This window comes from Pollicipes pollicipes, unplaced genomic scaffold (assembly GCF_011947565.3).
Source record: "Pollicipes pollicipes isolate AB1234 unplaced genomic scaffold, Ppol_2.1 Scaffold_3447;HRSCAF=4054_pilon_pilon_pilon, whole genome shotgun sequence".
Taxonomy (NCBI): Eukaryota; Metazoa; Arthropoda; class Thecostraca; order Pollicipedomorpha; family Pollicipedidae; genus Pollicipes; species Pollicipes pollicipes.
In genome coordinates, this window is record NW_023596297.1 from 35,070,595 (window position 1) to 35,096,947 (window position 26,353).

General features: G+C 62.2%; 1 protein-coding gene across 1 annotated transcript; it reads right to left on the minus strand.

Annotated features, from left to right (window-relative positions):
• Positions 1 to 24: 24 nt before the first annotated feature.
• LOC119092494 (protein phosphatase 1 regulatory subunit 12C) lies at positions 25 to 25,766 on the minus strand. The gene is made up of 23 exons (XM_037215455.1): positions 25,463 to 25,766; positions 22,121 to 22,251; positions 21,653 to 21,771; positions 20,847 to 21,006; positions 19,053 to 19,197; positions 18,387 to 18,529; positions 17,865 to 18,001; positions 17,322 to 17,501; positions 16,800 to 16,974; positions 16,240 to 16,425; positions 15,062 to 15,239; positions 14,306 to 14,422; positions 12,822 to 12,869; positions 12,698 to 12,788; positions 12,242 to 12,351; positions 11,883 to 11,930; positions 11,280 to 11,296; positions 10,016 to 10,676; positions 4,375 to 4,473; positions 3,931 to 4,038; positions 3,425 to 3,514; positions 3,197 to 3,311; positions 25 to 152 (listed from the first exon to the last, which is right to left on the minus strand). The coding sequence occupies exons 1-22, from the start codon at positions 25,706 to 25,708 to the stop codon at positions 3,201 to 3,203; spliced, it is 3,300 nt and encodes a 1,099-aa protein (XP_037071350.1). The 5' UTR covers positions 25,709 to 25,766; the 3' UTR covers positions 25 to 152; positions 3,197 to 3,200.
• Between the last annotated feature and the right edge of the window lie 587 nt (positions 25,767 to 26,353).

Consider the following 26,353-nt stretch of genomic DNA (forward strand, 5'->3'; position numbering starts at 1 on the left):
GGCGGGCGCGGCGCGCCGACCGCGGCGTTGACTAGACCAGCGGCGCGGGCCGGCGGCGGGGCGGGTCACTTGGACAGCTTGGATATGACCCGTATGAGGGCGCCGTTCTCGTCCCGCAGTCGCCGGTTCTCGGCCTTCAGCTCCTCCATGGCCTGCGGGCGGCGGCGAGGCGGTCAGGGCGGCCCTGGCAGCGCTGGCGGTGAGGGCCGGGCGCCGCCGGAGCGGTGTGGGAGACCCCGGCCGAGCCACACCGTGCAGCTACGTCCGGCGGTGCGGACGACCCGGCCGCCGCCGACAGTGGCCGACGCGCCCCCGGCCGGGTCTACTGCGGGGTGCGGAGGCGGGGTGGGGGTCGCTGTTCAAAAGAGTGCAGCCCAATCCTGCCGTACTGGAGAGCTCACCCGGCCCGGCCGCTGTACTGAGCGGCGGAGGCCCGCCACACCACCTCTGACGTGGCGCGTAACGCCGGTCCAACCTGCACCACCAAGGCCGCCCGACAGCCACAGAGTCACGCCCGACCGGCTTGGTAATCGGGCCGTTCTCACCACACCGCTAAGGTGCTCCGCCCGCCGTCGGGCTCTTAGATCGTGCACTCTTACTAACTCCACGCCGAGCCGACAGGAAGCTCACGACCATGTTTTATGGAGCGTGGTGACTACAACACCGAACACTACGCTGCTGCGCCGCTATCTGTGACAGGGGCAGGGGAAGCGGGGCATCATCTGGCACACAAGGCGGCTTCCGACAAAGGTCGCGCGAAAAAGCAGTCCTCAGCAATTCAGCTGGCTAGTTACTCAAAGGATGTAAATGAGGATCGGTGTCAGGGCTTATACCGCATTCCATTCCGTAAGGAAAGCGAGAGTAATCGACTGGTTCAATAGACGTACTTTCCAGCAGCACGACTGAGGTCGATCGCCCGTGCGCCATGTAGAGCATGCCGAGCTCGGTCCACTGCGTGTGATGGCGTTGGCTCGGTAAAGCCGACGCGATCCCGGCCGCACGGCCGCCGACCCTCCGTCGGGGCTTGTTTGCCCTCGCACTCCGTAAACAGTGGGCGGCGGGCCTCGTGTCCCGGTGCGCACCTGCGGGCTGGCCGGCCGCCAGCACCGCTCCCCGTACAGCGGCCGTGACGTCAGCCCGATGACGTCAGCGGCGCGTCCGTCTGTCCGTCGCGGGGCCGCCACTCATCCGACGGCCGGGACCGGTCCCCCGTCCTCTGACCGCGGCGTCGCCACGTGAGCACGCGCCGAAATAGCCGGCCGCCGGGCTCGGCCACCGCAGCGGCGCCGCGGAGACGGCGGCCGGGCCGACGGTCCCATCATTGCGCCCCCTCCCCCCCTCCCCTCTTTGTCCGGCGGTGTCCGTCGCAGGTGATGACGCGCCGCGTCGACGGTCGCCGCGCTATAAATACGCGCCCCTTGACCAGCGCGTGACATCCGGCCCTGACCTCGACCTTGGCGGCCGGCCGGTGACAGCTGCGGTTAGTTGCTGATGACATCAGCCGGCCGCCACCCAGCCAGGGCACGGCGCTTCTTCACAGGGCCAAACCACCACCCGGATGAGTCGGTCGCATGGTGCGACTGTCTCCCAATAATACTCCTGATTAGTTGTGGCTGTCTGGTGCTAATGGGGACGGCTGGCCGCCGACCAACCATGTGGATGTGAGTGGGAAGGGACGTTTCTGTAAACCAGGTCACTAATGTAGGCTGGGATAGCTGCAATCCCGTCAACGAGTGACCAGTTTGTTTTCCCCTGCCACACGCCATTAAACAGGCCCCTCTCAACTATTCCACAGCAAAAGAACTAGGTCAACGGCACACCCCAAGAACAGCGAGCGATAAAACGAACGAGGAAATGCAGTTTACATTTGTTTAAGGACCGATGCTTATTGAGTGATGCGACGAGCTTCCAGTTTATGTTCCGATTAAAGAACAGTGTGCATTCCTCATCCAACGAAGAGTGAAGGCTGGCAGGCGGAGTGGTCTAAATGACAGAGACTGCGTGCAAAGGCACACACTAACGCTCCCTGTTAGTCTAGGCGGGAAAACGTCGCGTTTTAGTCACTGAAAGGGCGTTTTAGTTCTATCATGCAGCTGCCTAGGCGCCGTATACCGCTCAAGTGGCCGCCGTATCCTAACTTCGAGTGGCCGCAGGTATGCGAATGCTATCTTTGTTCACAATTTAGACGCCCTGAGAACCTCAGCACCGAGGTCGCGCGCCGCTGGTGGCGCCGCAGGACGGCCTGTAGACTGTCCGACGCACCAGCTAGCCGGGTCAGCGGGTCGCCCACCTCCGCCCCGACGCCACGTTGTCCCCTCTCAGCTGCGACCAGACGTCTCATCCGCCGCGCACCAGCAGCCCCCTCCCCCTCCCGCCTGGCGCGCCGCGTCCGCGTCGATCGCAGCGCGTCGTGGATGCCGTCGTGGCCGCCATCTTCGCGCTCGATCTGGCGGCGCTGACGCCCCGTCACGGCGCCGATGGCGTCCGTCACCGGGCCTGAATCGGGTCACTGTGTCCGGGCTGCAGGAACCGGGGGCCGTGCCAGAACTAACGCCACCGAACTGCGGCCGCCGCGCCAAACGTCAGCTATCGGCCTTATCCCAGCGTGCTGGCCTCATCCAGGCGTGTAGGGCTTGTATTGAGTGACCCGTGGGTGTGATTGAACCCATATATCGGAGAGGTCGCCGCGTTATCAGCAGCAAGTGTCAGTCATGTCACTTGTGTGTGCCGCACTAGTGATTCAGATTTGCTCTATACGTATTGGCTGTCGAAACCCCGCTTGTACACCTCTCCTCTCCTGTACTGACCGTGCCACAGGTGGCGCCACCTTCAGTCCGTCACTTAATCTGAATCGGCCACCGCGAGGCCAGGCACACCGCAAATTCAGTCATGCCACCAGACAGCCGCGCCGAACGTCCGAGGTCCAACCACGCGGAGCTTCCGCCGCGTCGAGCCCCGCCCGCTCTCGTCGGCGCCTCCCATCGCCAGCGCCGACCGGATGCGCTCGGCCCCGGCGTGGAGCCAGCCGCCGGGGCGCGCGTGCGGTCTACTGGCTGGGGTCTATGTTAGGCGGCCTGGCCGCGGGGCGGCACACCACACAGCACACCGAGCGCCGGCCGGTCCGCGGCCGCTGCCGCCGGCCGGGCGAGCGCACGGGCGCGAGCGGGCAGCATGCGGCCTCGCGCCTCTCTCTCACCCATCTATTTGTGCGCCGCGCCGCCGGCCGCGTTAGTAAGCTTGGAGACGACACGCGTCAGGGCGCGGTTCTCCGCCTTCAATTTCTCGTTCTCGGCTTTCAGAGTTTGCAAGTGCTGAAACACGGAGCAGTGCGCGTGGGTACGGCGGCGCACGCCCGTCGGCACCGGCGCGCCTGCGGTCAGTGCCTGGGGCGGGGCGGGGCGGTGCGGGGAGGGCGGGGCGTTACCTTGAGCTCCTCCTCCATCTCGGAGAGTTTGCGCTCGAGCGCGCGCTTCTCGCGCTTGTCCGACTCGGCCGCTGCCACCCGGCTGCTGCTCTGCAAGGGCGAGAGGGGCCGGCCGGTCAGCCAGGCGCGCGCCGTTAGGCCGGTCAGCGGGCGGCCGTGCAGCCTACGGCGCGGTACGCACAGAGCGACAGAGCGGGGTTACGTGTCGACGCGCCAGTCACAAGCGTCGCACAGAGCGAGAGGGGCGGCCGCCGACCGACGCCGGAGCACCGCCCGGCGTGAGGTACAGCCAGACTGCGAGGCACGGCCATTCCAGATCAGTGCCGAGTTGCGCAGCGGTGGCGGTGAAACGGCCAGACGGCGACAGCTGCGAGCCGACAGATGGGCGGGCGCACCTACCTGCCGAGGGCGGGGCGGGGCGGGGCGCGCGTGACACCGCGGCCCGGCGCCGGACGCGCACAGGACGCAACACGGGGCGGGCCGCTCGCGACCGGCCGGGCACGTACCATTTGTAACGTTTTGTCGAGGTTTAGCTTGGCGTCGCGCGAGTCCGCCTGCGCCTCGGCCAGTCGCTGCTGCAGCTTGTCGTTCTCCACCATCGCGTCCTCGTACAGCTGCAACGGGCGGAGCGCTTCCGCTCAGCGACGCCAGGAGCGCACCGATCTAGAGCGGACGCCATCCCAGCGATCCCGAGTCGGACCGCAACACCAATAAACGCCGCACCTCAAACTGTTGCGGTAATCGACGTCGAACGGCTGAGATTCCATTTACCGTTCCAAGTGCTATGATTACAACGGCCAATCACGACGTGCAAGATTGGCATCCTCAACGATAACATCTATTTCAAAAATAGCAATCAACAGATAGACAGAGCATTCCACACCCGCGGGCTTCCCACGCTGGCCGCTCGGGCCCAGCCAGCGGCCCTGCGTCGGTCCCTCGCCGCCCACCTTCTTGTAGTCGAGCTCGCCGTTCTCGACGCTGTTGGCGCGGCTCGGCGTCCGACTGTTGCACTCGCTGGCGTTGGCGTTCGACTGGTTGCTCAGCGCCTGCCGGGCGGACCACGGTCACGGTCAGGAGCGTGCACCGCCGCCGGCGACAGACCGCACCGTCATCGGCACCGGCGACACACACACACACACACACACACACACCACGCACGCACGCACGCACGCACGCACGCACGCACGCACGCACGCACGCACGCACGCACGCACGCACGCACACCGGCGCCCGGCCAGCCTCTCGGCAGATGCGGCAGAGCCGTCTGAGTCTGGGGAGATAAAGGTGGCTAAAGGGTTAGAGGTACTTTGTGGGGGCATGCAAATATTGCCGAGGGATCGCTTACGAATCCCACACAATCACACGCAGTCGCTTACGAGTCAGTTCGTGGGGCGCACCATATGACTCCTGTCGGGCACTCCTGTCTGACTCACCACGGATGTTAAGCGCCGACATGTCGTTCCGATTGAGAGCCAACAACCGCCAGCTATACATCGTAGCCAGGCTCATGGAAACACGGCAATCTTACCGGTGACTTCCTTATTACAATCCCGCAGATGACACTTTCGTAACCGCCTATGCCAGGACACGCTCTCCACAGTACACCATAGGCCCGACAGGCCAGCCTCTCTCCGCCAGCGCAGCTGAGCGCTGCCGTTCGCTCGACAGACGCCGGGGAACGCAAACACGGCACCTCGCCGCCGCAGACCGCGGGCCGCCAGCGCCACCGAGCCGACGGGCCGCCCCGCGCCGCCGCCGGCTCACGCGCTCGGCTTCCCGCTCGTGCTGGCGGTGTGCACAGCTGAGAGAAAGTGCTGTCAAGGTTTTTACGTGCTCGCGCACACGTGCCCTATCACGTGCTCAACCGAATGTACCGAGACGCATTACCCCAAACAGTGCGCCGCGAAAGGGAAGGAATGCAGGACATATGCATGGACCGTGCGTGCACACGGCGTACAATACCTCGGCGGACGCGGAAAATGGTCATTCCTCCCCACCAATTACAGGTCCCAAACATGGCAGATGGGATGCGAAAGTCGACATGACGCGTCGCCAGTAACAAGCGAGCCGGCGCCCAACTGCTCACAACGCCGGTGAGCCCCGCCGTCCCAGAGGTCCGACGGTGCGCGGAGGGACGGGACGGGACGGGACAGGACGGAAACGGGACGGGACGGGACGGGACGGGACGGGACGGGACGGGACGGGACGGGACGGGACGGGACGGGACGGGACGGGACGGGACGGGACGGACGGGACGGGACGGGACGGGACGGGACGGGACGGGACGGGACGGGACGGGACGGGACGGGACGGGACGGGACGGGACGGGACGAGGACGGGACGGGACGAAACGGGACGGGACGACGGGACGGGACGGGACGGGACGGGACGGGACGGGACGCCTGGAGGAATCCCAGCGTCGCGGCATCCGCCTGCGTCTGTCACCTAGGCGACACCATTCCGCCACACCATCGACGGATGAGAGGAACTGCTGCGAGCTTTGGCAGCTGCTAAATCCGTGTCGTGACAAACAAAGCAACCGGCTCCTACACAAACAACAAAGAAAAAGTGTTTAAAATACAATGATTGCGTGCAAGACGTCAAGACGCGCAGACGACTCCGTCCACGACAATAACAGCGAGAGATCTGAAAGAACTTCGCTGCACGGCCGACTGCAACAAGCCGAGTCCACCACGTGTCGACCCTTCCATCACGGAAACAGCTCAGTGGCATCCACGTGCTCCACCGTCTACCAACACGGCCGCGACACCGATGATCAGCCCGCAGTCCCCATCTCAGCGCGAGCCGGTCGGGTCCGCTGCCGTCCGCCCTCGGCCGCCGCCGGTCGGGGTGCGATCAAGGCCGCCGCGGCACCCGTCAGCGACGGCGACAGTTCGCTGGCCGGTCGCCAGGTGGCACGGTGACCCGCCGCGACAGCGCAGACGTCCGGCGGCGACGGACGGCGTCCCGCTGCGAGGTCGTCACAGGTCACGGACGGGGCCGAGCGCCGGCCGGCTGGCGGAGCGAGCGGACGTCGGCCGTCCGCCAGCCACGCCGTGTTTCCCTGGTAGTGCTCGCTGTCCTGCCGGCAGCGGACGCGTGGCGGCGCGCCGACGCCCTCCGATGTCGGCGCCGGCAGGTCCAGCGACGGTCCGGCGGCCCCGTGCTGCGACAGGCCGCGCCGCCAGCCTTCCCACCGAGCCCGCCCGCCAGCGCAGCGGCGGCAGGCTCGGCGGTAGCGGGACACCCGACCGTCAGCCGGCTGACATGACAGCCGGACGGCGAGCGGCGCCGCGCCGGCGTCCCCTTCCCCGTCATCCGTCATGCGGACACAGCCGCCGTCAGCAGACGGCTAAAATAGCGCGCCGCAACGCCGGCGACAGCGATCGTGCTGTCTGGCCGCTGCCAGCGGCCGGAGCCGAGCAATGATGGACGACGAGGCGCTCCGCGAGCGGAGCGGAGCGGAGCGGCGCCGGGCGCCGACGCCGGCCACTCTTAATTCCGCACCGCTTACGGAGCGTTGGAACGGTGCCCGAGCGCGTGATGGAGAGAGGGCACCGGCCGGCGCCGAGGGACCATCCGTCAGGACGGCGATAGCACGTGACGCCCCGTCACAAAGAACGCAAGCTGTTTGAGGTTGGACCGAAATACATGATCGTCAAGCCGCGTGCAATTCAGATAAGAGGCATTCTACGAACGGCAGTGACTCTCCGGACCGACCACAGCTACCTCGCTCCGCAAGGGTCTGACACGACCGCCCTTCTCCGCTGCCGGGTGCCGCCACCTCCAGCGTCTGGTGTGGCGAGTGATGGACAGGGCCAGCCGGCGCCCCCTCCACCCCTTTCCAAGACCGCCGGAACTGATCAGCGCCGGCCGAGGGAGCGGATCGGCGAACCGGGCAGCACGTGCCGTGAGTCAGCCGCTGCCGGCCTCGTCCCGGCCCCGACCCGGCCCGGCCCCGCCCGGCCCGCACCTGGAGACGCACGTCAGGGCGGCGGAGCGCGGGGCGGCAAAGGGACGGGCGCCGACGGAGCCGAAACACCGGCGGCTCCCGGGGCCGACTCCGCCGAGCGCCTCCGTTCGCAGCCACTGTTGTTCACAACCGATCAACACAGCGCCGGCGCCGTAAATAACACAGAGAAGACCCAGACTATCTGCCGCAAACCGGCGACGACGGTCCCGGCGCCTGAGGACAGCGAGGCAGACTATCCACCGCAGAACGGCGACGATGAGCATACTGGAACGGCAAAATGAAGAATACTGGAACACAGGCATACGTAGTAGGCCCGGGTGAATATTGTAACGAGTGTGAATCCTTAGCCGTGCAAGGTATCTGCCGAATTTGTCAGGATCCGTGAAAGCAGGTAGGTGTAGCGTTCGAACCCGGCACCATACCGAAGAGCACAACGCAAAAGCCCAGCTTGCGCCATTAGCGACATGGTGTCACTGGTGACACTGGCATATGTATGGACTGGCTCAGTGTTGTTTTAAGGCTGCGATGATGGCGCCAGCCAGGCAGTTTCTCAACACAATAGTCGCAGTTGACAGCTGCTGTGGCTTTGGACTTCAACGTCCAATCAACTTCGACAGATGGGCTGTCACCCCGGATCCAATTACGGGAGCGAATGCTGGCAGCCTACGGCACGACATGATGAGTCGGGCACGTCAGCGACTCAGAATACCGGCACTACCAACCCCAGCTTTGACAGGTCGATATGAACACAGCACAACTGCGCAGTGAAGCCCAGTGAACACCAACACCAACGCGAGTATTCCAACCGGCCGAATCAGTTTTTAAGAGATCCAGCCGCCGATAGCACGCACGCGTAAGTAATGTCCTCGCCAGTCCACCACAATGAAATGGACTGCCAGCAACATTCCGCAACGCCGCAAGAAAACCGGTTTCATGCGCGGCGCTTTAGAAAACTGGCTGGCGGGGCGGATTATTCAATCGTCATTACAAAGCTATCGAAGCTTACATCAAGCACGGCTTTCAGTGAGCCATATGGCTGAGCAAAAACCAAGTCAAAAATGACAAGCCACATGCCTCACGGTCAACATACATGGCATCCATCACGTCTCCATAAGGCACAGACATCACATTACCACTGCTAACTCGCAAACTGGTCCGGAAAGTCGGCTGCGACTGACTGTCCACAACAGGCCTCCCGTGGAACACATCCGGGAGCAGACATCTGCGCGCACCCACCCCGACCGCGCCGAGCGGGGCGCTGCGCCGGTGTCCAGCGTCGGCGCCCGGTCTTCAGAGGGCGACACGGACCGAGCTGGCGGCGGCAGACCACCGGCGCAGGGCCGGTTACAGGCCGCTCCGGCGGAAAGCCGCGCCCCCTCTAAATACGGACAGCGGCGACGGAGGTGCGGCCCGGCCGCTGCTCCGCCCTGGCCACCAGCGGCCACCGGCCGGCGGGTTCGCGACCCTGCGGCGGAGCTCCGACCGCCCGGCGCACCGGCCGCCCCGGCTCGGACCAGCAGAGCTGGGTGCCGGCGGCGTCGGGCCCCAGCACAACAGCCGGCCGACGGCGCCCCGCCAGGGAGTCTGCAGCGGCGCCGCTCGGCGGGCGGGCCACCGCACACCGCCCCAGCCATGTCCCGGGGGAGGGGGACAGCAGCGCGCCAGCGGCCCGCCCAAGGTGCCGCCATTGCCGACGTCGGGCGAGCGGCCTGCCCGGATGAGGCCGGTCGCCTTGCCGCGTCTGACCACGGGCGGTTCTCTCTGACAGCGGAGGCAGCGTCGCCCAGAGGGAACGCGAGCCACCTGCCGTCCTAGCGTACCTGCTTTTCATTACGGCGTCGGGTGACGAGAAGGCGGGAAACGGAGGCCGGAACACAACGCAAGGACACGGGAGACACAAGACGGCGATGTCACATCGAGCCCGAGAAGTCCAGCACCTTGAACACAATCGCTTTAGCATACACGGGAGTTGCACACAGCGTAAGGTACCGAACGGCAAACCGTCCCTCCTCTGGATGTACACAGAACGACAGGAACGTTGATGATGAAAAGCAGCTGGCGCGCGCTGCTGACGAACCGCACCTGAAGCCAATTAAGGGGCCCGGTGCGGGCTGGGCGGCAAGACGGGAGCTGTTGCGAAACGACGGGCTCCCGGAGGCGACGCGTGCAGCTGCCGCGGAGATCTAGCGTCAGGTTACACCGCCAGCGCCGGCGTCCGGCCGGGGTCACTGCTCTGACACCGCCGCTCCCCACCGCGGTGTCACCCGGCGGCCACCAAAAGCGGGGGATTTATGACCAGCCCGGCCCGGGCATGGAAGCCGTGCCACACGGCTGGTTTTCATCTTTGGCCGAGAGATGTCACGGACGGACACAGACGGACGGGACGGCATCCTGCCAACTAGCGGCACACGACAGGTCTGACGGGCGCGACCGCTTCAAAGAGAACGGCGTCTCCAAGCCCCCACCTCCCCGTCCCGCCCACGAGCAGCTATGACAACCCACCACGGACACGCCCGCGAACGAGGAACACTGCTCCCCACCGGCACGAGGCGACAATCCCACGCAGCCGCTAGCGACAGCCCTCGTGCTCAGCGTCGTCCTGCCGGCGCACTCACGCTGGTGCTGCCGTAGCCGGAGCTATACGACCTGCCAGAGAGGCTGCCGAGGCTGCTGCTCAGGCTGGGTGAGCGGCCGGCGCGGACGGCCGGCGCGCGCGGCACCAGCGCCGGGCTCAGGTTCAGGCCGGCCGTGGTCGGTGATCCGCCGTGCACGCTGCGCGCGCGCGGCCGCGGCGTCGACCGTCCCAGCGAGCCCGAGTAGCTCAGCTTGGATCGCGGCCGCGACAGGTGGCCCGTAGAAGAGCCGCCATGTGACGGGGATGAGTAGCCGCCGTGTGACGGCGACGAATAGCCGCCGTGCGACGGGGATGAGTAGCCGCCGTGTGACGGCGACGAATAACCGCCGTGCGACGGCGACGAATAGCCGCCGTGCGACGGCGAGGAGTAGCCACCGCGCGACGGCGATGAGTAGCCGCCATGGGCGGGCGGCGCGGAGTAGCCGGCGACCGACTGGTAGAGGTGCGCGGCTGCGCCACTGCCGCCGCCGCCACCGCTGCCAGCGGCGCCGCTGAAGCTGGGAGAGCTGCTGTAGGCCAGCCGCGGGCTGATGCACGAGGCGGCGCTCTGCGAGAGGGCCACCGCGCCGCCGTAGCTGCCGTTCAGACGCCGCAGTCCGCTGTTGAGGGGCATGCCGAACACCGCGAGCGCGCCGCGCCGACTGCCGGCGGCAGCGCGGCCGCCGCCCGCGCCGCCGGCCGCCAGGGGCGCTGGCGGCGGCCGGCCTCGCCGGCGGCGCTATTTGCAGCCGGTGCGGTCGGTGGCCGTCGGAGACCGGCCGGCGACGGCATCGGACGTCGATGGCCCCGCCGACGGGCAGCTATAAATAGCGCGATCGACGGCGCGCGGCGACAGGGCGGATCGGATGCGGAGGGTCCGCGCCCCGCCCCTCCGCAATCATCACAATGTTCGACGGCGGAGGAGTGCGGAACATAACGGGGGGGGGGGGGGGGGGGGGGGGGGGGGGCGGTGCAGTGGGCCCCGCCCAGCAACGCGGCTGCAGCGAAACAGAGAGCCAACCTAGGGCACCCCTGAAGCCGATTCATATAATTTTTGTCACTGGACGATGTAGCAGCGGAGATGCAAGTATGCCAGTTGTAGCAGATGGCCGACGGAGGGTGAGCGCGTCGAAGCAGAGCAGAAAAGTGCCGGTTTGGATTCCGCCACGGATGTTGAACGCCACAGGCCACCAGGGCGGAGCGAAACACGACCTCGCAGCCGGCCCTCCGCCCTACACCACTGCGTCCGTCCCCAACGCCGGCACGAGCCGCCCACCAGTGTCTGCCACAAGGCGGCCTGACAGAGCGGTCTGACGTCTCCGCCCGCGCTCAGTCGTGGGCGGCGAAGGCGGCGGCGGACGGCGCCAGGGACGCGGCCCGCTGTCGCCGGAGCGTGACGGCAGCGCGCTGGCTCACCGGGCGGCGGTACTCACCGGCGCGGGGCGCTGCCGGGCGCGCCGGCCGGCGCCGGCCGCCTCCGCCATCGACGAGGGGGCACCGCACTGAGACGGCCAGCGCACCGCGCCACCGCCGCCGCCGCGGCCACCTCCAACGCGCTGTTGTTGTTGTTATTGGCGGCCGGCGGCCCGGGCTTGTTTGAGCAGCGGGGGGTCGCGTGCAGAGTAGGCGCGCCCGGCCGCCAGAGCGCGCTGGGCGGCCGCTGGTCCGGCCGACCACCGGTTCGTCGCCGAGCGGACGCGACGCGGCCTCGCCCCAGCGGCCCCACGTTACCTCCGCAGCCCGGCTCCGACAGGAGGCGCGCAGGCTGCAGCAGCGGTTAGCCGCGGCTCGTCGGCGTGTGAATAACAATGTCTTCACCAGTCGACACCATCAGGAGGAGACTGGCATGCCGTGTGACGCACACTCACCCCCGAGTCCGAGCCGTCACCGTCCCTGCCGCCCTTCCGCTCGTTCTCCTGGGGACGGAGCACACGGTCAGCACAATGCCGATCGACACCGAGCCCCCCCCCCCCCCCCCGACGAAACACAGCATAGGACGATTGCGCTCCCTAGCTCACGCACGTGGCGAGGACGCAACGCTACGGGAATAGGCGGCCACGTGGCTAACGCCGCCGGGGAACGCCCGGACGACACAACAGCAGGCGGCTCTACATCTGGCCGTAGCACAAGCAGCGGCTGAGCAGCGGTGCCGGCGGCGGCAGCGTCCGAGGCCGGAGCGGCTGGCGGGCGGGGCCGTCGGCCAAGCCGCGCGGCCGGCCGCACGTACCTCGACGTCGAACTGGACGACGCCGGTGGAGCGTCGCTTGGGCTTGCGCCGCCGCTGGATGGCCGCCTGCGTGGCCACCGCCGTCCGACTGTCGTTCTCCTTGTCCTCGTCTGGCGAAGGCCGGCGCACGGTCAGCCGGCAGGGCCCAGGCGGGGGGGGGGGGGGGGGGGGTACACGTGCAGCTCTGACGCCGGGCTCCGTCTAGACCGCACACCGACGATGCAGAGCGGAGCAGGACGTCGGCCCCAGCAAGAACGCCGGCAACAGAACGACCAACACAAACGCTGCCACTATCAAGACAAATGCACGTCAGCTTGGCACGGGAGAAACACTCCATTCTCGCTCCGCAGGTGTCCGCGGGACAACCACGTGACCTCTCCCCGGCTGAGCTGTTCACCGCCCGACCGCGTCCCACGCGTCTGCCGGCGCGCGTCGCTGCCGCGGCCCGGTGCTCACCCTTGTCGTCGAGCGGCGCGGCGCCCGGGCCGGGCGCTGTATCGGCGCTGTTGGACTTGCGCCGCAGCGGCAGCGTGACGGTGGCGTTGGCCTCGGGGCTGGCCGGCGCCGGCGCCGTCCGGCTGTTGTCCCGCGTGGCGTCGCCGCCGCCGCGCACCTCCTCCAAAGAGAACTGTACGATAGTGGCGCGCGCGCGTCGGCGGCGACACGGGGCCGGGTGCGGGGAGAGACAGAGGCAGGGCGGTTAGGCAGTTAGCGGCGCGGCGACGGCGCGTCTCAGCGGCCCGGCACGGTTACACAGGCGGCGCGGCTACGGCGGTGCCCAGGCTGCATCCCTCTCTCTCTCTCTCTCTCCCCCCCCCCCCCCACCTACCCGCCACTGGTCCCCGGTATGGCGGGTCGGCAGCTGCTGGCCCGGGGGTGTGGCTCGGTCGTCCCGTCCGCACCGGCAGCACTGCACGCCCCACCTGACGAACTCTGCACTTATTTGGTCACAAGGACACGACAGATTTGGCCATTGCTGTCTTGGCATATCAAAAGTTGGAAGCTTTGTGCCTTAAGCTGAATATGTGATGCTGATAGTTTCACGTTAAGCATGGTCTCCAAGGCCAAACGTGAGCCTAATAAGACCACGAACCTGAAAGTACGCAACGGTATAATCTCATCCGAATATAGTTGGCCCGGCCCACCGCGAAGCCGGGAATCATGCTAAAAACCGGCCCTAACTGACGTCAGATAGATCTCAAACAACCCCTTTGCTTTCCTTCCCCTCAAACAAGGGGGCAAATAAGCTAGCAATCCCGTCCGTTCAGAGGGAATGATTCGCCAGTATTTGCTGCCACTATAGCCCACAGAGTCCGGACCATCCCATGGTCATATTGCCTCAGTAATGCCAGGCAAAGCGACGTAACAGTGTTAACAGCCTGCACTTAGCCCTTCGCGCAAAACGTAGCCCGCAGTCTAAAAGCCAGCCTTAGGAAGCCATGATAATACGCAAAATGCCCAGGAGCAAACGCCATACTTGACCGTGCCGGCCCAACACCGATACTGTAAGCTCCACACCAAAGGTTAGCAGAGTTGAGAGTGGTCGCATGCTAGTGACTCCAACTAACGCTGCCGTGCAGCAGGCGGGGCGGCGGTGGATGATTGGTCGGGTGCACAGGCATAGCATGTGTTGGCTGAATACTGGACACAGGAGCCTGCCAGGAAATAGTCCGAGGCGGCTTACACAACACGGCATCTACATGGGAGAACATGCAAACATAATCTAGAGAATAAAGAACATCACCATAGCACACTCCCTGTCTATATAAACTAAGAGCAGCATCAAGGAATAGCAGCACGCTAATTCATACAGCCCAACGCGAACATCTCGCCGATCGGACAAAAAGCCTAAGCAAAAATAGCAACCAAAAAGCGTACTACTTGAAAACGAAAACAAAAATTGAAGAATTCGAGCGGGCAGCCAATCACTCTTAAGCCGGCCGGGCGCAGCAAGAAAGCGGTCTGACGCCGCCATAAGCGCAGCTCCCATGCCCGGCGCCGGGAGGCGGCCAGCCGCGCAGCGGGTGCCGCGGGGCAGTGCAGGTGGCGGCGGGGGCCGTGTACCTTGTTCTTGTCGCCTTCGTCGAGCCGCAGCCGCCACGACGGCCGGCGCTCCATCGGCTCGTCGCGGCCGGCCGGCTCCTCCCGAGCCGACGGCGGCGGCGGCGGCGGCGCCGGCGCCTGGCGACGCGCGCCACCGGGTCAGCCGCGGTCACCGGGCCAGGCCAACTGAGCGGTTAGTGGAGCGCGACACGCGGGGTCTGACGCGGTCACGATCAGGTCAGACCACAAGTCAGTGGAACACACCCCGGGGGTCAGCCGAGGTCACAGATGTTAGAGGAGGCCACAGGTCAGTTGAGCACGCCACGGGGGGTCGGACGCGCCTCCATGGCTCCGACGCCATCGTAGGATAGCGAAGCGCGCTATAGCGGCGGGACGCGGCCAGGGAGAGGGTGGGGGGAGGGGTGTGTGCTAAGCCAGATAGTGTCGTGCTCTGAAAACGGACGCCTCGGCACAGCCATAATAGCTGCGTAACGGCGATAAATAATGAAAAACACCACGACCTGGACGGACAGCATCACTTGAACAATGACACGACTGCACGGTCTCAACGACCCGGCGCTACCACTTCTGCTCGTTAAGCCGGCAAGCTCGATAGCCACACTCACGACACCTATCAACAGCCTGATGTAGATCGGCCTGTGGCACCGCAGGCCGGCGGACGGTCGGACGCTGCTCATGCCGAGGTTACCGCCCCGGAGAGAGCGGCCCGCACCACCGGCCATCGGCCGCCGCCCCGCCGCCGGGCGGCCCACTCACGCTGGCCGGCGTCGTCGTCGTCTTCTGCTGCTGCTGCTGGTTTTTGACGTACTGCTCGGCCGACTTGAGCTCCTCGAGCGTGACGCCCTGCGTGGAGCGGCGCGTCTCGCGCACCCGTTTGGCGTGCGCCTTCCGCTGCGTCTCGCTCTCCTCGTCGCGCACGGGCGGCACGAACGACCTGTGGCCGGGCACGCAAGGCTCAGCGGCGGCGGGACGGGAGGGGGGGGGGGGGGGGGCAGGGTCAGGCAGGGCCGTGGCGCGGCACACGCAGCCGAGACTGAAGAAGCCAGCAGTGCAGGCGGGCAGACTCCTGGCGATGGGGATGGACGCGCGGCCGTTGACCGCCGTCACCGGGTGCGGGCTAGCCCCGTGCACACGCTCCGCCTCGTGCTCGCACCGAAACTGGCACGGCAGCAGCGAGGCAGAGAGAAGGGGAAAACAGCCTGAGTATCTGCTGAGATGGAGAAGCCAAACTCACACAAAAAAAGAGACGGAAGGTAGCGACAAGACGAAAAAGTTCCCCGCATGTTATCTCTGAGTTGGCCGGTCTATCCGGCGACTACCAACTGCGATGACGCAACACACAGATCTTCGGCGCTTAACAGGCATGATGACACAGAATGCCGGGCAGACCAACTTCCGGAATGAGCGTCTTCACACCATGCAGATGTGGCACAGCAAAATCTCACACGTGGCATGCCTACACGCCTCGATCAACGTGTTATCACATCCGAGGAGGCTGCAGGCTAAGCAGCAGCGGAGGGGACACTCTCAAACGCATGCAGTGAAGAGTCCACACATCAGTTCACTCGGCACAAGCCGCTCCGTCCGTCGATGGGCTATCACAGCATCCGAACAGCACGCTGTTACAGACTCACACTGTACTCCCGCTGGCGAAGACTACCACGGCAAACAGAGCGCACGCCGCTACAACCCACACCGCCGTCCGTCTGGGGAGGTTAGCTCGCCGGCCGGCCGAGGCCACACTGCGGCAGTCAGCTGACCGGCGGCAGTCAGGACAACACCCCAGGCGGCGAGAGATGCCGCCGAGGCGCGTTCCGCGGTGTTAGTGCTGCAGCTCGAGCGCACGCCGCCGGCGCGGCCGGGGCGAGCAGGCTGCCGGGGCGAACGGCACACGCGGCGTTCGACGGCGCCGTGGGCACGCGCCGCCCACTGACTTGAAGATGTTCTTGAAGATGGTGGCCGGACTGAGCCGGGAGCCGGTGGAGGCGGGCGGCGCCGGCTGCTGGTCCACCAGCACCTTGCCCTGCGCCGGCGCTGTGGCCGGGGCTGGCTCGCCAGCCGGAGCCAGAGCCGGAGCGGCCGGCTCCCGTCTCGGCCCGTCCACGTCAGAACTGGCGCCGCTGTGGGACACACGTCTGGTGACCGACGCCCGCTGGCCGCCGGTGCTGGTACGCCTGCTGCCGCCGCTGCTAAGACGAAGATGCGAGGACCCCGCCGTGTGGCCGTCGACGCCGTCGTTGTGCAGGCTCAACAGCCCCCGGCCGCCGCACAGTTCGCCCCTTGCCCGCCACCACCACCCCGTCCCCACCTCGACCAGCCCTGATCGCCGTGGCAGCCTGGCGGCACCAACCGCAGACCTGCCGGCACCAGGCGACACCAGGCGACACCAGCCGTCGGCAGCGGCTGGCCGTCGGCTCCAGCGGACCACACCTGTGAAAGAGCACCGACGGCCCGCCTCCCGAAAGCTCGCCGACCCCGCGGCCGCAGGACTCACCTCCGCACGGCCGGCGCGCCCGGCGTGACGGGCGACGAGGGCGGCGACTGGATGATGGTGGCCGACACCGTCTGCTCGGAGGGCAGCGCGGCCGGCGACGGAGGGGCCGGCGCAGACTGAGTGCGCCGCACCTCGGCCGGCTCCGTTAGCCGCGATGACGGTTCTTCCCTCTTGTCTGCGGCACGGCGGGGGTCAGAGGTCAGGCCGACGCCCGCTCCCGGCTGAGCGACCCGCCAGGTCAGGGGAGGGTCGCCCACAGGAGGTCAAGTCCACTGCAACGTGATGAAAATACACCCGAGCCAACGGAGCAGCGATACTGCAGGACCTGCATGACCTCTCACAAGCAGAAGCGCAGATAAACAGCATTGTAGCCACTGTCCCATACAGCCAAATGAAAACACCACATCGCTCGACACCGACTGTCACGGCCACCTCCAGCTTCCAGCCTGTCCGCCCCACACTGTCCGCTACACGCTATCCGCCGGCGCTCTGGCCACCGGCCGTCTGCCGGCCGATGCTCACTGTTTCGGCTGTCGTCGGGCGCCGAGAGCCGCTGGGCGGCGGCCGGGCGTCGCCACGACTGCGCCTGCGCCTGGTCCGTCTCGGCGCCGTCGGGCGGCCGCGGCGTGAAGCCCGGCGCCGGCGGCGGCGGCTGTCCGGCCGGCGCCGCCCGCCGCTGCTGGTTCGTCTTGTTGCGCAGCTCTGCGGCAGGAGGCAGGGGACTGATACGGCCGGCGCCACAATGCACGGCAGTCGGTTCAGGCAAAGTGTCGCGCTTCAACGCGCTCGATTCATCAGTTCCCTTCACAAGTAGTTACTATGGATGTAAGCGCCAGATCTATCTACACCAGTTGCGTTGTGGACAGTGAAATGATTCACAAATACACAGTAATGCACCAGCTTCCCCATCAAAATGACATCACAGCAGGTCTCATTAGCTGATTAATGCCAACCAACCACCCTCTTGCCCTAACGCGTTAACACATCGGCCTGTCAGCCGTCTAGCGCTCGCCGGTCCCGCGTCCCGCCTCCCCCGTCCCGCACCGACGCTGGCGCTCCACTCACCGACGGCGTCTCCGTCCGCCAGGTGGGCGCGCTCGTCCTCTTCTATCCGCGCGCCCTGCAGTCGCTCGCGCTCCTCACTGGCGTCGCGCGCCGCCTGGTTCGCCTTGTCCGGGCCCGACAGGCGCGTCACAGACGTCCTGCGGGCGCGCCGCGGCAGGCGACAGTCAGCGGCCACCCAACCAGAGATGGCTCCACTTCGATCCGACCACAACCGCGGTGGCACAAGGCTCACCCCCTCGGCTATCTGTGCTTCCCGCCGGGCTGCGAATGCGTGGATATGCAGCGCTCTCCGAGCGGCACGGGAACGCCTGTCCGTGCGCTAACCGATCTCGCGTGCGCACCCTGCCCGCGGCCTGCTCGGCGCCACACCACAAGCCGTTCGCCTGCCTCGGGCCGCCCGCCTTACAACTGCACACTGCCCGAGCCTCCGTCGCTGCCACGCACGCCCAGCCACAACTCGCGCTTCTGTCGCGGCCGGGTGGGACGGCGGGGCGGCGGCGGTGGCGGCGGCCCGGCCCGTACCTGTGCCGTAGCGGCGGCAGCGGCCGGCGGGTGAGGATCTGCTCGATCTCGGGCCGCTCCCGCTGCAGCATAGCCTGCTTGCTCTTGAGCTGCTCCAGCACCGTCAGCACCTCGGCGTCCGCCACGTCGAACGCCGTCTGGCCCTGTGACGCGACACCACCGGCGCGTGCGACGACTCAGTCCACCGGTCGTCGACGGGGGAGGGGGAGGGTTGCCGACGGGGAGGCGGGAGGGTCGCTGACAGGTCAGCTGCAGTGCGTAGGTCTCCGGGGGGGGGGGGGGGACGGTACATCGGTCCGCGAGAGGTCACCGGCGGACCAGTTCACAGGTCACCATCACACCGATGCTCGGCGCTAACCACCTGCTGGTGCATCCAACTATCAGACTATAAAACAGGATCAAATCACGCAGCACAAAGGAGACCACGATAACTGCTGCACGGTGATTCAACTCATCCGGCCTACACGTGATGGCCGCCGTTCAGACGGCACGTCGACCTAAACATGACGTGTACCGATGATCCTTTGAGCCGATAACCCATATCGCGTAGGTCCTATCTAAACCGAGCCATCTTGTCTGGATTAGACTTCGCGGAAATGACGTGTACACGGTCTCACAAAGGCCGCCCGCCGGCGCCTCTGCCAGACAGCCGCCCGCCACACCCACCACGAAGTTTTTGATGTCCATGTTGCAGAGACTCTCGGCGAGCAGCTCGCACGCCTCGCGCTGCGCCCAGTGGCCGGCGGCGTGCAGCGGCGTCCAGCCGTCGTAGTCCTGCGCATTGATGTCCGCGCCGCATTTGAGCAGCAGACTGGGGGACAGAGGGGCGAGTCACATCGAGGACGGGTCGCACCGCGGACCGACCGGAACGGACCCGGTGCGCGCCGTCTCAACCGACCGTGCCCCAGTGCGGTACCGTGCAGAGCCGGACTGTTTGGGTTTCGGCCGAAGCGACTGCGTGGTCCCAGTGTCCAGGTGTGGACAGTGGCTTCTCACGCCGCAGCACGCGAACGCTGACAGGTCGGACTCATCGGACCCCACGAGGTCCCACAAACGGTCGCCGGCCACCCTTGACCGCCGGGTCTGCCGGGTCCGGCGAGCGGACACCGCGGCGATCGCTGCCACGCTCCGCCCGCCGACACACGCTGGCGGCGAGTGTCACACCGTCACCGGACATAACCCCAGCGCCTGTGACCGAGCGCGCCCGAGACAGCACGGCGCCGCCAGTCACCGGACACGCCTCTGACAGCCGTGACGGCTGTGACGGCTGGCGCCGGGCGCGGCTGTGACATCTGTGACGTGCACCGGCGGCGAGAGGCGCCTGTGACAACCGTGAGCGGCGGCCCTCTGTTCGGGCACGCTGCAGCCGCCGCCGATGCGGTAAAAATAGCCGGCACGCACCGTACCGCCGCCGGCGACCTATAAACACCGGCCGGCCTCTGCGCGCCGGGGCCGCGCCGGGACCGGGACCGGGGCCGGGGTCGGCGTGCCGGGCCGTCAAGCTGGCGGCGGCCGCACGCCGCCCCGGGGCAGCCCTACATCCCGCTGAGACCCGCCGCACCGACGGCGTTCACAACGCGGCGCAATGAAAATTAGAAACAGAGATGAACTGGCACTGACCGTGCCTGTTATCAAAGTAAACCGTCCTCAGACAGATGAAATAATGTACGGAATGTCCAGTTCAATGCGGCCGACTGCAGCCGCACACACACACCGGCGGCCGACTGCAGCCACGCGAACACACTGGCGGCCGACTGCAGCCACGCACACAAAACTGGCGGCCGACTGCAGCCACGCACACAACACGGGCGGCCGACTGCAACCACGCACACACACCGGCGGCCGACTGCAGCCACGCAAACACACTGGCGGCCGACTGCAGCCACGCACACAAAACTGGCGGCCGACTGCAGCCACGCACACAACACTGGCGGCCGACTGCAGCCACGCACACAACACTGGCGGCCGACCGCAGCCACGCACACACACCGGCGGCCGACTGCAGCCACGCACACAACACTGGCAGCCGACTGCAGCCACGCACACAACACTGGCGGCCGACCGCAGCCACACACACAACACTGGCGGCCGACTGCAGCCACGCACACAACACGGGCGGCCGACTGCAGCCACGCATACAACACTGGCGGCCGACCGTAGCCACGCACATACACGGGCGGCCGACTGCAGCCCCCACACAACACGGGCGGCCGACTGCAGCCACGCACACCACACTGGCGATGCTAGAATCAGTGCCCGCTACCCGCACACATCACGTCCACGGAGCCCGCCACCAGAAGCCCCGCTGCCGCTGCAGCTGATGGCTCCAGCGGCAGGCGGACGTCTGGGCGAGCCGGACAGAGCGGCCCATCAGCAGGTGCCCCGGGCTGCTCGCAGCTGCTGCGGCGGGCGGCGCCGACCTGCCCCGCTCCGTCTGCGCCGCCCACTGTGCCCACTCACTGCATGGCCTTGATGTAGCCCTTGGCGGCGGCCACGTGCAGGCCGGTGGCGCCCGTCTTCGGGTGCGGCTGCTCCATGATTTGGCCGGCGCTAAGCCACTGGTGCGCGTCCGACAGCAGCAGGTTCTCCTCCTCTGTGCGGGACGCGTCGCAGTCGATACCTGCCAGCCACGGCGAGGGCGCGGCGTCAGCGGCAGCGTGGACGAGGTGCAGCGCGGGCGGCAGCGGACCGACACACGCGGCCAGTACTTGGAGTAGCAGGTCACGCGACGCTGACTGGTTGTAAGCCAAGAGTGCCAGTCAGCGGCCAGTAATGAACGCCCTGAGTCCATGCTGATGCGTAACGATGCAGCCGAATTCATTGTTACATGGGGCAACTTTTGACAGTGGAGGTTGGGCCCACACTGGTCATGTGATCATGATTCATGATCAAAGATCTTCATGCCCATTGCATGGCACAAACAAATTGATTGCAAGAAACTTAACACCAAATTCATTCCATGTCACCACCTTGCTGACCTAACAGTGTGTTGTTTTATTCCCTCTTCAGCTAGATATACTAACAATCCCATTCCTCTACAGTCAGACCACACACACTAAACCCATCTGCCCAGACCAGCTGCTTGATTAAAATCCCCTCTGCCAGAGCCAACACCATCAGAACAAAACCTGCTTCAACCACACGCATCACCACTCGGTTACGGCCAATACCGGATCGCTCTCCCCTCCAACCTGCCCAGCCCTCAGACCTCCGGCCGGACTGGCCGCCTCTGCCACCCTGAGTGCCGCGGCGGCGGCGCTGCTCACCTCGCAGGTCAATCTCCCGCTGCAGCATGTCGCCGACCTCGTCCGTCTCGCAGATGTCGATCGGCAGCTCGCCGTCGTTGTTGACGGCGGCCACGTCGGCGCCCTGGTCTATCAGATATCTGGCGGCGCATGCGGGCGGGACCCGGCTCAGTGGCCGGCGGTGACGCGCCAGCGACCATCGGACGGCGCCAAACACTACCACGACCACAACTGAACAAAACTAGAAAACAACTCAACAACTACTTCAACGAGGAAGCACGCCGACCTCACATGCACTCTTGTCTTGTTCCCTGAAGCCATTCCCTTCTTACATGTGCTGCGCACTTCCACCTTCCCACAAGCTCCCCAAAACCACCGCAAAACCGGCCGCCCTGCCTGCCCGGGGCCCACCCACACACCGCTGGAGACGCGCCCCACGCCGGCCGCCATCCGGCTCCACATCACCGGATTGACCACAGTGCCACCCACTTGGATATACTGAGGAAGCCACATGACGAGGTGGCGTGCAGCGGCGTCCAGCCCTCGTTGTCGCCTCGGTTAACGTCGGCGCCGTGCTGCACCAGGAACTCAACCATGTCCAGGTTGTCGCCGATGCACGCCTGTCGACGCCGCGGGTACGGTTACGGGCGGGCGGACACCGGCACTGGCGACACATGGCCGCTGAGGGTGGCGACGTGGTCATAAAGGGGATGCTGTCTCACGAAGGCATGCTTACAATGAGGACATGGTCATATAAGAAAGGGGAGTTGCAGACATGGTCAAGGGATGGACACAGTTGCAAAAGGAGTGTGGTGATGGGAGAGATGGATGTGGTCCAATTGGAGACACAGGAGATGCTGTTAAGGGTCATGGAGTCACAGGGAAAGAGTGGCTAATTGTGTCACATGCCTGTCTGTCTGTCTGTCACATGACTTGTCATGTGACAAGTGACTTGACATAGTGGCATTATCACAGGGGATAGAGTCCAAAAAGGCACAGTCATAGAAGAAAATGAGCATAGGGAGATGCATTCATACAGGGGACATGGTCACAAGGGGTTGACACAATCACAAGAGGGGCACTGTAAAGGGGACATGGTTGCAGGCATGCACAACTAACACAGATGCTGGTGGACACGACTGCTGAGGGAAGGAATGTTCAAAGAGAACACATTCATGGGAGGGGGAGACATCACAGTAATGCTTTGTAGGAAGTTATTCAGAATGTTATGTGCACATTAGGATGGGCAAGAGCTATGACAGGGCTTGCTAGATAGTGATTGGCATAGCATATACACCAAAATGTTTACTAAAATGCACCAAGTTCAGTTGAATATCAGTTGGCAACTTGGTCTTGAGTGCTCATTGTTAGATGAGTATTCAATGGTGAAGCAAATGTGTCATTCATACTCTCAGTCTGAATGTCTTGAAAACTCTGATCTTATGACCCTGGACTTAAATGATGCTTAAAATTATACAATATAGGTTATAACATTTCAAAGCCTTGGAGCAACCCTAAAATGATGACTGCCCAGTGGTCCTACTTCCCAACAATTTGCTTAATCCAGTTTTTCAGTGACATTATCATATCATAACATCATATCAAATCAGTAACATTTTTTTCAATCACCATTATTCTGCAGTGCATTACATTTTGATGTTCAGCCCAAGAACCATAATCAGGCAATAGCTACTGAAGAACCACACCAGACATTTTCAGAAATGCTCAATAGCAGTTTTGTAACTAGCTGACACTTACTCTTGCTCCCTATGGCATGAACCTTTGGTATATGAGACTCCCACAAGTCCTTGTGGAAAATAATTCATAAAAACATTGCAACTTAAAAATCAAAAGACATCACACAATTCAGGAGCAAAATGCACAAAATTTTCAACATGTGCCCCAGCAAACTTTTACCATTTTTACCAGGTTTAGTTTCAAATGGCACCTTAACAACACAACAGTGAAAAATACCACAAAGCAGTAGAATATTCACATACTGATGTCCTTTTCCCAGACCTCACACATTTTTGCTGGACATATCTTCAACAACTGCACACTAAATATCTGCCCAACCACAGTGCTTCCTTAAATATATATCTATGAAACATACCAAATGTGCAGCTCAAGTATAAGATGTCAAGCGGTGCAACCTATCTCTAGAACAAATATTTGCAAAGCATACATATTTCATCCACCAAATTACAGATAATCGGGGTGTCATATTGCAGATATTTCTAAAACAAACCCACCTGCAGTACAATAGAATTGTGCAAAGGAACTGATACTTGCATTTCACTTCTGAAATGAAGTCCATTATTTCTCTCTCCTAACCACATTGTAATAATTGTTCATTTCTAGAAGTGCTTGCTCATAGACTGGTGAAGAATACATTATTACTTAGGGGCTTATTTAGCTAGAACCTGCTTACAGTTCACGCATAATTTTTCCAATTGAATAAACTCATGATCATGCAGAGATGCAGATCTCCCTATACTGAAGAATATGCATCCCAGAATCCCAATATTAGGAATGAAAGCAAGGTCGGTGTGCAATGCAATGAAGTGGTTCCAACCATGTTGTAACCAAGTTACATAAAACTATGGTAGCGTAAACATGACATATTATTGCTCAAAGTATTGATAAATACCAATGATACTTTATAGCATTTAAGCCTTACAGCAAGTCATTAATAAATGATAAGTGAGCCATAAATGCCACATATTTTAGTCATGAATAATGAATGCTCATGTAGCATATTAAGTCTGTTCAAAATAAGCAGCATATCTTGGATGCTGCATGAATGGCACATTACATATGACCCAGCAGCATGACAATGGCCAGCAGCTTAGACTTACAGGCTTTATATATGTACATCTGCTTGCTAACTTTTGCTTTAACAAACTATGGATAATTGGCAAAATGCATACCATGTAAAACAGTTTAGTCCTAAAATTATTACTGTTAATGATACCACAAATATGTCCTAATGTGATTTCAATGTATGGTGACCTAATGCAGCATATTCAGTATGGCACTGATAAACAAGCAAGCAGCATGCATTATATTTCAGGAATAGCTCATTCAAGGTTAAAACCCATTGTGGATCTAACATAAAACATACTACCTTCAACATGCAAACTTTTGCACTGCCATAACATTCATTTGAAGCATATGATCAAGAGATCAGCAGCAAACATCAATGAACTGCTATCCCAGCTGAAGGTATTCTGTACGATGCAACACAAACTCAAAATTATCATCGTACATATCCATGAAATCACATCATTCTGGGATTGACTGGTCTTATGTGTCCTAAATTACATCACTGATGTTCTCCCTGTAATGATTGATAGGCTTAATACTGAGGCAGACAGTTGCAAAACCAATAATTTATTGGTTCTCATAAATGTATACTAACTCTCACAAATGATCAGCCAGAAATGGCATGGTAGTATTCACCTACCACCAATATTATAGTATCATCATCCGAGTAAATTGGCATGGTTTGGTAGTCACTATACCCCACCACAAGTTAGCCATTGCTGAGAACGTTGCTAAGCCTAGGACCAGCGTGTTGCACCTACACTTTTGCTTTGGCTACCATGCGCACATCCCTACAATTTGTAAGACAATCATACAGGAACTATCCCCTGTACAAAAGAAAATACAGAATTCACACAAAACCTCAGAATAAAGCCACAATGTAGGTCTTAACTGTGTCTTAGTTGTGCCAAATTTAGAATGGGCAAAACGGGTCAACTGCAAGGTAGTGATAGGCAGGATCTACATATCTTCACCATGCATGTTGGACATCTGTGGACTTCATACCTGATGGAGGGCTGTTAGGCCATCCACATCAGTCGTATCTATATCGACTCCCTTGACTAAGAGTCGCTTTACTTCATCCTTCTCTCCAGCAGCACAAGCAGCCAAGAAGACACAGGCATCAGAAAACATGATCCTCCGGTTGTTATCCTTGAGCGTTGTGTCTTCTCTGTTCGTGTCCGACTCCTGCCATCTTCTCAGTTGTTCGGCACGCTTGAAAAGAGCGGAATTGCGATTTTCTAAAGCCATTTTTGGTTGTAAATATCACAGCACATCATCAACTCTGGACACCAATCTTCAACATGGAGGGAGCGGCTGCACATAGACTCGCTGAAACGGGTTCAGCCAGTATGGTGCGTGCTAGAATCCCTAATTACACTAGCGAATGTACCATTTTTCTGCATAAGAGACATCTAGCGACTGCTTGCGTTACTTCAAAGCAAAATAAACCTCTTGGTACGGACTTTATATAATTTGGTATGAACTACGAATACAAGGTGACAGCTTTTCATTAGCATGTAATTCGCGTTGAACCCACATTTTTTCAGATCAAAAGAAACCTGATAACCTTATCATACCATGCTCGATAAAACTTGCCATCTGAATGAATTGCTGGGCTTCCAAACTTGGCTGAAGATGCGAGGACATTTACTCTGATACCACACATCGCGAGAAAATGAGCGGATGTATTTGATCGTCATAAAAATATTAATTAAAGCAACGCGAAAGCAAAGCCTATTTATCCCCAGCCAACGAACTGACGACGAATAAAATATAAGAAACGATACCACGAATTGAGAATTCGGCTTGCACTGTTTATGCTGTAGCAGTTGCATCCAATGTTATGTTATATTTCATCAGGTGCACATCACTATGCGCTTGGAGAACCAAATT

What these genes read in the sequence shown, in the direction of transcription:
- LOC119092494 (XM_037215455.1), bottom strand. Translation starts at nt 25,708, where the DNA reads ATGGCTTTAGAAAATCGCAATTCCGCTCTTTTCAAGCGTGCCGAACAA. An exon ending in GCGACGCCACGCGGGACAAC is followed by an intron (nt 12,789 to 12,821) that starts AGCCGGACGGCG and finishes GCCAGCCCCGAG; the next exon opens with GCCAACGCCACCGTCACGCT. An exon ending in TCGTCCAGTTCGACGTCGAG is followed by an intron (nt 11,931 to 12,241) that starts GTACGTGCGGCC and finishes CTCCGTCCCCAG; the next exon opens with GAGAACGAGCGGAAGGGCGG.